The following is a 13,911-nucleotide window of genomic DNA, read 5'->3' on the forward strand; positions in this document are numbered from 1 at the left end:
GTTTAACAAACCTGTTAGAGTTTTTGAGGATGTAACTGGCTGAATAGATAAGGGGAAACCAGTAGATGTGGTATATTTAGATTTTCAGAAAGCTTTTGATAAGGTCCCACAAGAGGTGAGTGAACAAAATTAGAGCACATGGGATTGGAGGGAATATACTGTCATGGATTGAGAACTGGTTAACGGGTAGAAGACAGAGAGTAGGAATAAATGAGTCATTTTTGGATTGGCAGGCTGTTGCTAGTGGGGTACCGCAATGATCAGTGCTTGGGCCCCAGCTAGTCACAATCTATATCAATTATTTGGATGTGGGAATTGAATGTAATATTTCCAAGTTGGTAAATGACACAAAAGTATGTGGAAGTATGAGTTGTGAGGAGGATGCAAAGACACTTCAAAGGGATTTGCAGAGGATAAGTGAGTGGGAAAAAATTTGGAAGATGGAATACAATGTGGAGAAATGTGAGGTTTTCCACTTTGGTAGGAAAAACAGAAATAGAGTATTTCTTAAATGGTGAGGGGCTGGGAAGTGTTGAACTTCAAAGGGACTTGGGTGTCCTTGTTCATGATTAATTTAAAACAACATGCAGGTACAGGAATCAATTAAGAAGGCAAATGGTATGTTGGCCTTCATTACAAGAGGATTTGAGTATTGGAGTAAAGATGTCAACTGCAATGATATAGAGCCTTGGTGAGACCCTACCCGGAGTATTGTCTGCAGTTTTGGTCTCCTTACCTAAGGAAAGATATACTTGCCCTGGAGGGAATGTAACAAAGGTTCACCAAACTAATTCAAAGAACAAAGAACAAAGAAAATTACAGCACAGGAACAGGCCCTTCAGCCCTCCAAGCCTGCGCCGATCCAGATCCTCTATCTAAACATGTCGTCTATTTTCTAAGGGTCTGTATCTCTTTGCTTCCTGCCCATTCATGTATCTGTCCAGATACATCTTAAAAGATGCTATCGTGCCCGCGTCTACCACTTCCGCTGGCAACGCGTTCCAGGCACCCACCACCCTCTGCGTAAAGAACTTTCCACGCATATCCCCCCTAAACTTTTCCCCTCTCACTTTGAACTCGTGACCCCTAGTAATTGAATCCCCCACTCTGGGAAAAAGCTTTTTTTTTAGATTAGAGATACAGCACTGAAACAGGCCCTTCGAGTCTGTGCCGAACATCAACCACCCATTTATACTAATCCTGCACTAATCCCATATTCCTACCAAACATCCCCACCTGTCCCTATATTTCCCTACCACCTACCTATACTAGTCACAATTTATAATGGCCAATTTACCTATCAACCTGCAAGTCTTTTGGCTTGTGGGAGGAAACCGGAGTACCCGGAGAAAACCCACGCAGACACAGGGAGAACTTGCAAACTCCACACAGGCAGTACCCGGAATCGAACCCGGGTCCCTGGAACTGTGAGGCTGCGGTGCTAACCACTGCGCCACTGTGCCGCCCCTTGTCTATACCTCTCATGATTTTGTACACAGTGGCGGCACAGTGGCGCAGTGGTTAGCACCGCAGCCTCACAGCTCCAGCGACCCAGGTTCAATTCTGGGTACTGCCTGTGTGGAGTTTGCAAGTTCTCCCTGTGTCTGCTCCGGTTTCCTCCCACAGCCAAAGGACTTGCAGGTTGATAGGTAAATTGGCCATTATAAATTGCCCCTAGTATAGGTAGGTGGTAGGGGAATATAGGGACAGGTGAGGATATGGTAGGAATATGGGATTAGTGTAGGATTAGTATAAATGGGTGGTTAATGGTCGGCACAGACTCGGTGGGCCGAAGGGCCTGTTTCAGTGCTGTATCTCTAAATCTAAAAAATAAATCTAAATTCCTGGGAGGAATTGTCCTATGAGGAAAGATTAATTAGACTGGGGCTTTATTCTCTGGAGTTTAAAAGAATGAGAGGTCTGTTTGAATGAGATCACAACATTCTTACAGGTCTTGACAGGGTAGATGCAGGAAGGATGTTTCCCCTGGCTGAGGAGTCTAGAACCGGGGACACAATCTCAGAATAAGGGGCAGGCCATTTAGGACGGAGATGAGGAGGAATTTCTTCACTCAGAGGGTGGTGAATCTTTGGAATTCTCTGCCCCCGAGGGCTATGGAGGCTCAGTCATTGAGCATGTTCAAGATTGAAATCGATAGATTTTAACATATTTATAATTTCAAGTAATATGGGAATAGTGCAGAAAAATGGTGTTGAAGTAGAAGATCAGCCATCATCTCATTGAATGGCAGAGGGGCTCAAAGGGCTAATTGGCCTACTCCTGCTCCTATTTCCTATGTTTTTATGTTCTTTAAGCAGGAGACAGAGACACAGAGATTTAGGGAAGAATTTCCAGAACGGGGCTAAACTGTGGCAAATAGATTTCAATGTAGGCAAATGTGAGTGACCAAAAAATGGTAGAACAGGGTACTTCCTAAATGGTGAAAATCTAGTAAAAGTGGGTGTCCAAAGAGATCTTGGGGTCCGGGTACATAGATCATTCAAAATGTCATGAACAGTTACAGACAATAATCAGCAAGGTTAATGAAATGAAAGCAATGAAATGCTGGCCTTTATATCTCGAGGATTAGAACACAAGGCGGTAAGAGTCATGCTACAGCGAGACAAAGCCCTGGTTAGACCACACCTGGAGTACTGTGAGCAGGTCTGGGCATAACACCTTTGGAAGAATATATTGGCCTTCGAGGAAGTGCAGCATAAGTATTCAAGATGCCTGGATTCAAAGGGTTAATTACAAGGAGAGATTACACAAGCTAGGCTTGGATTACCTGGAATTTATAAGTTTAAGGGGTGATTTGATTGAAGTTTTCAAAATCTTAAGGGGAGCATAAAGGGAAGATAGAGATAAACTATTTCACTGGTTGGGGAGTCTAAGAGCCGGAGTTTATTCTGGTGGCGACGGGCCAGACGGTGGTGCGGGAGAGACCCCACCTCAGCCTTCTGTCTGATCCCCGTTGCAATCAAGTTGTGGGCAGCCAATTAGCTGTTCGCAGTGGTGGACGCCAACCCATTGAGGGACAAGGCTCCCTCATCCAGAGCTGCCAGCCAATTGGAAGGAGCAGTGGTTACTGCCCGTACTGCAGGAGCCCTGCAGCATCAAGGACGTTTTAGACCCTGGGACAGGTAAGTGGGGTCGAGGTCCCGATACCATTCAGGCAGGGCCTGGTGACAGGGTTGGGGTGTAGGTTGGTGGGTAGGGGGAGGGTCCCCGGTAAGGGATGGGAAGGCAGTCATCGCTGCCAGGGGTGTCCACTGGGAGCTCTGGATTTCCACAAATAAGGGACCCTTCCCCTCTCCCAACCCACTAGGAGGCTGCCAGGCTTTACCTGGAGATGACATTTTAATGATTTCTTTGGTCCTCCACTGTTACTAGTATTTGTCCACAATAGTTGACAAATAATCTTTTAAAATAGATGAAACTTGTTTCATATTATTGTCCCTTGCAGGCTATAGTTTTGATTCCAGATTTTGTTTTCCACTTGGGTCTATTGGATTATTGTTGGTCTTTGTATTTTGTAGTTTTTATTTTCCTGTTTTCCAGTCATTCCTCTTCAAGTAATAAATGATGGCTCCTGTTGCAAGGACAAATATGGCCACCACTGATACACTTACTGCAGCTATGATAGCTGTCATATCTGTGAGGAAAAATGGAAGTTGAATAAATGATTTGCAAAACTGTATTTGAATAATCTTTTTTCAAAATACCACAATTTGCTCAGCGTTTTTAATCTTCTCATGTCAGATACATATTTTGTTCCATGTGTGTCCAAGCAGAACTACATCTTTGCAATTTGAAATTCTACTGCAATCACGAGAGAGCAATGACCATTCAGTTCAGTTTAGATTAGGAATTGATTGCAGTAGTTGTGCTGATATCCCTTCACTGGCATCATTGACTTCTTCTGCCTTTGAGTTCTTGTACCTCCTGTCAATCTTGTTCAGATCCCTCCTGTTCTCTGTTACAATCCCACCTTCAACTAAAATCTGAAGGCTTCAAACTTGAGCACACCTGGAATATATAGTGTGTGATCTTGTTATTCACCACAAAATCTAACTTGACTCAAGCCCTGACCCAGATTCACTCTGCAGCTTCTGCCCTTCCCTTTGTCACTCTCACTACTTCCATAAGACCACCTCCACCTGCCTCAATATCCTCTCTACCTAACTTCTGATCTTTCAACTACCTTTACTGTCCCTGTGATTTCTGATGTCATAAAGGACTCCATTTGTTCCCATGCAAAACCTCCATTATCCCTTCCACCAAAAGCATGCACCTGCCCCACTCGTCTTTTCTAACTACTGCTCCATCTTCAGTTTCCTTTCCTCTCGAAGTTCCTTACACTTACCATTTCCACCAGCTCCATGTCTGCATCTTCCACAACTACCTACTTGAATATTCGATCCTATTTCCACCCTGCCCATAGCACTGACATAGTCACAGAGTGCTAAGACTAAGACAGTGACAAAGGTGTGTTATCCCTCTTTGCCCTCCTCAACCACTCTGTGTTACTCAACATAGTTTACCTCCTCTACCAGTTCTGCTGTGCAATCCAGCTTTGTATTACTGATCTTGCTTGGTTCCATCCGACCTGTTCTGATGCGAGGTTTTTTTTTATCTCATCCTTACACACCCATCTCTTAAGTCCACCAAGAATCCATCCGTGGTTCTCTCTTCTTCCTCAAATACATAGTTCCCCTCAATAACATCCATAACCACAGGTTTTATAAATCATTTATTCAACTTCCATTTTTCCCCACAGCTCTCATAGAATGATGCTATAGGAATGGAACTAAAGAGGGACAAAATAGTTCTCCAAGATGGAATTCTAGAACGGTTAACTACAGAAGGCAACTATTCGGCCCATCGAGCACATGCCAGCTCTCTGCAAGAGTAATTTAGGTAGTCCCACTCACTGGCCCTTTCCCTGTAGCCCTACAAATCTTTTGCCTTCACAGCTCTCCAATTCCCTTTTGAAAGCCTTGATTGAATCTACCTCCAGCACCATTTCAGATCATAACCATTCACTGCAAAAAAGGTTTTCCTTATGTTGCCTTTGGTTCTTTTGTTAATCACTTTAAATCTGTGTCCTCTGGTTCTAGACCCATATCCACTATTCAGACCCCTCATGTTTTTGAACACCTCTATCAAATTTCCTTTCAACCTTATCTTCTCTAAGGAGAACAAGCCAAGCTTCTCCAATTTATCCTTGTAATTGAAATCTCTCATTCCTGGAACCATTCTCATAAATCTTTTTTGCATCCTCACTAATGCCTTCATATCTTTCCTAAAGTGTGGTGCCCATAACTGGACACAATATTCCAGTTGAGTCTGAACCAGTTTTTTTTATAAAGGTTTGTCATCACTTCCTTGCTTTAGTACCTTATGCCTCTATTTATAAAACCCAGGATTCCATATGCCTTCTTAACCACTTTTTCAATCTGCCCTATCACTTTCAATGATTTGTGCACATATACCCTCTGGACCCTCTGCTCCTGCACCCCCTTCAGAATTGTATCCTTTAGTCTATATTGCCTCCCTTCATTCTTCCTACCAAAATGTATCACTTTTCACTTCTATTCATTAAATGTTATCTTTTCATCCATTCCGTCAGCTTGTCTATGTCTTCTTGGAGCCTATCACTATGCTCCTTACAGTTCACTATATTTCCACATTTTGTGTCATTGCAAATTTTGAAATTGTGCCCTGGACACCCAAATCTAAGTCATTAATATAAATCAAGAAAAGCAGTGGTCCTAGTTGTCAGATTAGTAAGTGGTGTAATGAGAATGGCAGGAGGTGATAAACAATAAATGCCAGCAGCACTACCCATGGCTGGTGTCAGAAAAATATAGTTGGCCTAATGAGCATGCAAGGTAGTTGTCTGCTCATGTTTCTGTGTTGTATCAGCTTGTAATAAATTATGATCAGGTTCTTCATGTCTACAAATACCTTCATTTTCTCTCCAACTTCCCTAAATCTTTTCTGTCTGTCTACAAAAACCATCTCTTTGATCAGGCTTTTGGTCACTTTCCCCTAACTTTTGCACTCAGGCTTGCATCTGTTCATTTCTTCCTGTAAGCAGGAGAATGTTTTGCTACATTAAAACTGCTGTATCAATTAATTTGTTGTGAGAGGATAGATCTTGCATCCTCCCACTAGACATCAGTGTTCCAACATTCAGAACCATCGTGTTGCTACACTTCTGTCATTCTCAATACAGCCACTCGGATACAAATAATATTGGTGCAGATTCATTCTCTGTTCATTGTTCTTTCTTCTATTGAGCTGGTCTTAAAGATTATGGTAATTGTAGAGATAACGTGAGTCTTAGCACCCTTTGATTAACTGCATCATTAACTACCATTTGTAGGTAGCTAACATCAAAAATATACTGTAAGTTTCTAGTTGATAATTGCGAAATTTAATAGTGAATAGACCGATACTTGGAATATTACTTAAACTGCAGGAGACTAAGGATGACCAAGTGAGTCCCTGCAATACATTGGCATATTAGCACTGAGCACTACAAACTTGGCATGGCAATCCAGGTGAACATGTGGAGTGGAGCAGGGACAAAAAAGTTAGCAGAATAAAAACTAGTGCTTATGTTATTCTCTTTGAAGTAGAGATTTATGCTGCAGTTTATACTAAAGATAGATGTTTTAATCAATTATCACTGGGATTTCAGACTGGCCTTTGATTGTGATGTCCACGTTCTTCTCATCAGCTCCAAGTTTATTAGCAGCTGTACATTTATATATTCCATTATTTTTTGATGTGGCTTTTGAAATATGGAGGTCTCCTGGAGGCTTAATCACAACATTGCTTTTTTTGGGATATTCCCATTTCAGTGTTGGCTGTGGGTTTCCTTGGGAGTCACAGATTAATATAATGCTGTCACCATTACTGAAATGTACTGGGGACTCTGAGATAATTTTCTTATTTGCTGATATAGTTGTACCTATAGGTTTATCTGCAAAAGAAAAGAAAATGTTTGAAAATTAAGTGAGAAGTGACTTCCATTTCATTTTGTTAAAGTGCAATTATATCTTCTTTTAACTTAAATGCTTTGTGCTATAAATTAGGCTTCAGCAGAAACGATTCTGTGCCCAGACCTTTGCCATTGTGCAAAAACAGCCAGAGCAGACTCCCTATCAAATCTTGTTTCTTTCCAATGAAAAATTGTTGCATAGTAACGGACCACCTAAAATTAGGGCTTGCACTTAGGGGCATCCTGTGAAACTGTTTCACTGCACAATGATACAATCAATGCCAAACACCAATTGTTATTACGCTTCGATATATTTCCCCCACAAAAGGGCCTGAATTAATATTGCACAGAACATCTATAATAAGCATCTCAAAGCTCTTCCATGCAATAAGTACACTGACTATGATATAATCAAATGTGGCTGCCTTGGGATTATTTATGGTGCATTCAAAGTGACTCTATTGCAAGAGGGGTTTTTGAGATGGAGAGTGCAAGATTGGAGTATAATTGGAACAGTGTATAAAACATGTGTTCAGGAACTTTTTGTTAAAGATATTTCAAACACACGATATTGTGATAATATAAAAGCAAAGTACTGCGGATGCTGGAAATATGAAAAAAACCTGAAAGTGTCGGAAATACTCAGCAGGTCTGGCAGCATCAGTGGAAAGAGAAGCAGAGTTAACGTTTCAGGTCTGTGACCTTTTATCAGGTTCGAAGTGAAATAGGTTTTAAGCAAGTAAAGCGAAAGTGGGGGGAGAGAGTACAAAAGGGAAAGTGTGTGATAGGACAGAGAGCTGGAGAGATTAACTGACAAGGAGGTCATGCTTGCTATTTCAACACACCCCCCTGCTCTCATGTCCATATGTCTGTCCTTGGCCTGTTGCAGTGTTCCAGTGAATATCAACACAAGCACGAAGTACAGCATCTCATTTTCCAATTAGGCACTCTGCAGCCTTCGGGACTGAACATTGGGTTCAATAATTTCAGAGCAAGACTGGCTCATTTTTTTATCATTTTTTATTTTATTTTGTTTTGTCATTTTTTACCATGTGCCTGCCTTAATCTGGGTTTTTCATGTTTGTGCTTTTGACTAGGGCTGTTCATTATTCTGTCATTAACACTCTCTCTGCACTAATGCTTTGTCTTTCACCACGCCATTAGCACACTCGCTTTGCCTTTGCCCCATGACTTCCTTGTCAGTTAATCTCTCCGGCCCTCTGTCCTATCACACACCCTCCGCTTTGTTCTCTTTTCCCCACCTGCACTTCACTTGCTTAAAACCTGTTACATTTCTAATCTTTGCTGTTCTGATAAAAGGTCACAGACCTGAAAGGTTATCTCTGCTTCTCTCTCCACAGATGCTGTCAAACAGTATTAATGTGGCTGGGCCAGTTCAGTTTCTAGTCAATGATAACCCCAGGATTTGGATATTGGGGGATTCAGCGCTGGTAATGCCATTTGGGTGGCACAGTGGCGCAGGGGTTAGCACGCAGCCTAACAGCTCCAGCGACCGGGTTTGGTTCTGGGTACTGCCTGTGCGGAGTTTGCAAGTTCTCCCTGTGACCGCGTGGGGGTGCTCCGGTTTCCTCCCATGCACCAATTGATAGGTAAATTAGCCATTGTAAAAAAAAAAATGCCCCTTGTGGTGGTAGGAGAATTGAGGGAAGGTGGGGATGTGAGAGGGAAAATGGGATTAATGTAGGATTAGAATAAATGGCTGGTTGATGGTCAGAGCGGACTATTGGGCCGAAGGGCCTGTTGCGGTGCTGTTTCTCTCTATGAAAATCAAGGGGAGATGGTTAGATTCTCTCTTGTTGGAGACAGTCATTGCCTGGCACTTATGTAGCTTGAATGTTACTTGCCACTTTTCAGCCCAAGACTGGATGTTTTCCAGGTCTTGCTGCATCTGGACATGGACTGCTTCAGTATCTGAGGAGTCGCGAATGGTACTAAACACTGTGCAATTATCAGAGAACATCCCCATGCTGACTTATGATCGAAGTAAGGTCATTGATGAAGAAGCTGAAGATGGTTGGGCCTAGGCCACTAATCTGAGGAACTCGTGCAGTGATGTCCTGGAAATGAGATGATTGCCGTCCAACAACAGCCATCTTCCTTTGTGCTAGGTATGATTCCAACCAGTGTGTTTCCCCGATTCCCATTGACTCCAGTTTGGCTCCTTGATGCCATACGCAGTTAAATGCTGCCTTGATGTCAAGGGCAGTCACTCTCACCTCATCTCAGCTCTTTCGTCCATGTTTGGACCAAGGCTGTAATGAGGTCAGGAGCTGATTGACACTGGCAGAACCCAAACCGAGCATCACTGAGCAGGTTATTGCTGAGCAAATGCCACTTGATAGCACTGTCAACAACCCCTTCCATTACTTAGCTGATGATCAAGAGTAGACTAATAGGGCAGTAACTGGCTGGGTTGGATTTGTCCTGCTTTATGTGTACAGGATATACCTGGGCAATTTTCCACATTGCCGGGTAGATGCCAGTGTTGTAGCTGTACTGGAACAGCTTGGCTAGGGGCACAGCAAGTTCTGGAGCACGAGTCTTCAGTACTGTAGCCGGAATGTTGTCAGGACCCATAGCCTTTGCAGTATCCAGTGCCTTCAGCCATTTCTTAATATCACGTGGAGTGAATCGGAGTAACAACCCAATGTCCAGTATACCACATTATACTAGTGTTCAACTTGATGAGAAAATAATATGGTGGGGAAAACATTTTCAAAATGTATTTAGAATGATTTTATTGGTTGTTGTTTTCCTGTTTTTAATTGTTAGTTCTTGAACATTGTAATTAGTAGTCTCAGTTGCTGTTAACTACACACTCATTGTTATGTTCAGAACATTCTTAGTTGTGATTTGTTGTTTTATAAATATCAGATTTGAGAACCAAGTGGCAGTTTAACACAGAAATTTCTATGCATACAGATGTGACAACAAAACGCAGATGAGATCATGGCCCCAAAGTTCCACACAGTGAGTTACACAAACTTTGTGTCAATGGCACGAGCTGGAAAGATATTTAAATCAGAATTTTCAAGGTCAGATTATTGGTCCATTGAAGTTGTAATTTGATAAAATTAATGTAAAATGGGAAAAATCTGTTGTGTATCTAGAGTGCAGCCTTTAAAAATCCAGTTCTGGCTAAGATTATTCCAGCAGCATGGGAGAGTAGGAGTTAGGTAAGGATCATTGCTTGAGTTGATCATCAGCTAGCTCAACTGGGTGTCTTATGAATGATTTTGTGCCACTTTACAAGAATCTGTAGCACAGGTCAACCTGGAGGCAGCAGTGAAAGAATGGACAAGGACATAACACAGTTAGAAAGATGATGACTGAATTTCACAGCATGCAACCCTTCCACAATGAAACAGAACATAGGACAGATAGATTGGTGGTGTCCATGGCAGGAAAACTACCCAAAAGACCATTGGTCCCATGAGTAGGGACATGGCGCTGGAAGTGAAAGCCAACTCTCTCTTTTCAAGAACTGCAAACCAGCGGTACAAGAAATTTAGTGACCTCACCATGGCAGGCAAGGCAACATGCATGCCACTCTCCCTTTTCTTCCTTGGGCACTAACATACTTTTCCTGATCTAAAAGTAATAACTATACAAGTACCCCTTCACAATGGGCAGTTACTCAGAAACTAACACTGCTGCACTCTTGAAGAAACTGTCCTTTGGATGAAACTTTAAATTTGTCCTCTCAATTTGAAATATAAAACACCATATAATACCTAGTATTCAAAGACGAGCAGGGGAGTTCTCCTGTGTCCTATTCAACATTTATTCAACATCACTATAATAGATTATCTGGTTATTTATTTCATTGCAGTTTGTGAAATCTTGCTGTGTGCAAATTGGCTGCAATATTTTGCAACATTACACAGTGACCACACTTCAAAAGTTATCAATCAATTATGAAGAGCTTTGAGACATTCAGAGGATGTCAAAGGTGTTATACAAATGCAAGTTCTGTATTTCTTTCTTACAGTATGGTTGCACAGCTCACCCAAAAACAATTATTTGCATGTATAACCCCTTCCTCCACTTTAACAGCATGATATCGCCACATCTTTTATTTCAGCTGGCCTATGCCACTCCTTAACCTTCAGCTAATTTACTTAATCCTGTTGAGGGAAGAATTGAGAAACCGTCAAAGGGAGCATTGCTGGGTAGGCGGTAGCGTAGTGGTATTATCACTGGACTAGTAACCCAGAGACCCAGGGTATTCCTTTGGGGACATGGGTTCGAATCCCACCACAGCAGAAGGTGGAATTTGAATTTAATTAATAAATCTGGAATTAAAACTAGTCTAATATTGGCCATGAAACCATTGTCGATTGTGGTAAAAACCCATCTGGTTCACTAATGTCCTTCAGGGAAGGAAATCTGCTGTCCTTATCTGGTCTGGTCTACATGTGACTCCAGACCCACACCAAGGGGTTAACTCTTACATGCCCTCTGAAATGGCCCAGCAAGCCACTCAGTTGTATCTAACCGCTACAAATTCTATAAAAAGGAATGAAACCAGACGGACCACCCGGCATCGACCTAGGCACCGGAAAGTCCTCCTTACTAACATCTGGGGGCTTGTGCCAAAGTTGGGAGAGCTGTCCCGCAGACTAGTCAAGCAACAGCCTGACATAGTCATACTCATGGAATCATACCTTACAGACAATGTTCCAGCCACTGCCATCACCATCTTCGGGTACGTCCTGTCCCACTGGCAGGACAGACCCAGCAGAGGTGGTGGCACAGTGGTATACAGTAGGGAGGGAGAACCGTGGGAGTCCTCAACATCAACTCCGGACCCCATGAAGTCTCATGGCATCAGGTCAAACATGGGCAAGGTAACCTCCTACTGATTACCACCTACCGCCCTCCCTCAGCTGATGACTCAGTACTCCTCCATGTTGAACACCACTTGGAGGAAGCACTGAGGGTGGCAAGAGCACAAAATGTACTCTGGGTGGGGGACTTCAATGTCCATCACCAAGAGTGGCTCGGTAGCACCACTACTGACCGAGCTGGCCGAGTCCTAAAGGACATAGCTGCTAGACTGGGTCTGCGGTAGGTGGTGGGGGAACCAACACGAGGGAAGAACATACTTGACAGTATTGGTAGGAGTGACCACCACACAGTCCTTGTGGAGACGAAGTCCCGCCTTCACATTGAGGATACCGTCCATCGTGTTGTGTGCCACTATCACCGTGCTGAATGGGATAGATTTCGAACAGATCTAGCAATGCAAAAGTGGGCATCCATGAGGCGCTGGGGGCCATCAGCAGCAGCAGAATTGTACTCAACCACAATCTGTAACCTCATGGCCCGGCATATCCCCCACTCTACCATTACCATCAAGCCAGGAGACCAACCCTGGTTCAATGTAAAGTGAAGGAAGGCATGCCAGGAGCAGCACCAGGCATACCTCAAAATGAGGTGTCAACCTGGTGAAGCTACAACCCAGGACTACTTGCATGCCAAACTGCGTAAGCAGCGTGCGATAGACAGAGGTAAGCGATCCCATAACCAACGGATCAGATCTCAGCTCTGCAGTCCTGCCATATCCAGCCGAGAATGGTGGTGGACAATTAAACAACTAACTGGAGGAGGTGGCTCCACAAATATCCCCATCCTCAATGATGAGGGAGCCCAGCACATAAGCGAGAAAGATGAGGCTGAAGCATTTGCAACAATCTTCAGCCAGAAGTGCCGAGTTGATGATCCATCTCGGCCTCCTCCTGAAGTCCCCAGCATCACAGATGCCAGACTTCAGCCAATTCGATTCACTCCACGTGATATCAAGAAACGACTGAAGGCACTGGATACTGCAAAAGCTATGGGCCCTGACAATATTCCGGCAATAGTACTGAAGACCTGTGCTCCAGAACTTGCGGTGCCCCTAGCCAAGCTGTTCCAGTAGAGCTACAACACTGGCATCTACCCTGCAATGTGGAAAATTGCCCAGGTATGTCCTGTACACAAAAAGCAGGACAAATCCAACCCAGCCAACTACCGCCCCATTAGCCTACTCTCAATCATCAGTAAAGTGATGGAAGGTGTCATCAACAGTGCCATCAAGCGCCACTTGCTTAGCAACAACCTGCTCAGTGACTCTCAGTTTGGGTTCCGCCAGGGCCACTCAGCTCCTGACCTCATTACAGCCTTGGTTCAAACATGGACAAAAGAGCTGAACTCAAGAGTTAAGGTGAGAGTGACTGCCCTTGACATCAAGGCAGCATTTGGCAAGGTATGGCATCAAGGAGCCCTAGCAAAACTGAGGTCAATGGGAATCAGGGGGAAAACCCTCCGCTAGCTGGAGTCATACCTAGCGCAAAGGAAGATGGTTGTGGTTGTTGGAGGTCAATCATCTGAGCTCCAGGACATCACTGCAGGAGTTTCTCAGGGTAGTGTCCTAGGCCCAACCATCTTCAGCTGCTTCATCAATGACCTTCCTTCAATCATAAGGTCAGAAGTGTGGATGTTCGCTGATGATTGCACAATGTTCAGCACCATTCGTGACTCCTCAGATACTGAAGCAGTCCGTGTAGAAATGCAGCAAGACCTGGACCATATCCAGGCTTGGGCTGATAAGTGGCAAGTAACATTCGCACCACACAAGTGCCAGGCAATGACCATCTCCAACAAGAGAGAATCTAACCATCTCCCCTTGACATTCAACGGCATTACCATCGCTGAATCCCCCGCTATCAACATCCTAGGGGCTACCATTGACCAGAAACTGAACTGGAGTAGCCATATAAATACCGTGGCTACAAGAGCAGGTCAGAGGCTTGGAACCCTGAGGCGAGTAACTCACCTCCTGACTCCCCAAAGCCTGTCCACCATCTACAAGGCACAAGTCAGGAGTGTGATGG

General features: G+C 43.7%; 1 protein-coding gene across 5 annotated transcripts in view; it reads right to left on the minus strand.

Annotated features, from left to right (window-relative positions):
* LOC137355792 (intercellular adhesion molecule 1-like) overlaps positions 1-13,911 on the minus strand; it is a 49,422-nt gene that overhangs the window by 26,827 nt on the left and 8,684 nt on the right. For 4 of the 5 annotated variants that reach the window (XM_068021309.1, XM_068021310.1, XM_068021308.1 and 1 more), the window contains exon 4: positions 6,716-6,994. The exons of the other annotated variant lie outside the window; for it this stretch is intronic. In XM_068021309.1, coding sequence (XP_067877410.1) covers positions 6,716-6,994 — 279 coding nt within the window. The remainder of the gene's footprint in view (positions 1-6,715; positions 6,995-13,911) is intronic. 5 annotated transcript variants of the gene reach the window in all.

The sequence above is a fragment of the Heterodontus francisci genome, chromosome 43 (assembly GCF_036365525.1).
Source record: "Heterodontus francisci isolate sHetFra1 chromosome 43, sHetFra1.hap1, whole genome shotgun sequence".
NCBI classification, from domain to species: Eukaryota; Metazoa; Chordata; class Chondrichthyes; order Heterodontiformes; family Heterodontidae; genus Heterodontus; species Heterodontus francisci.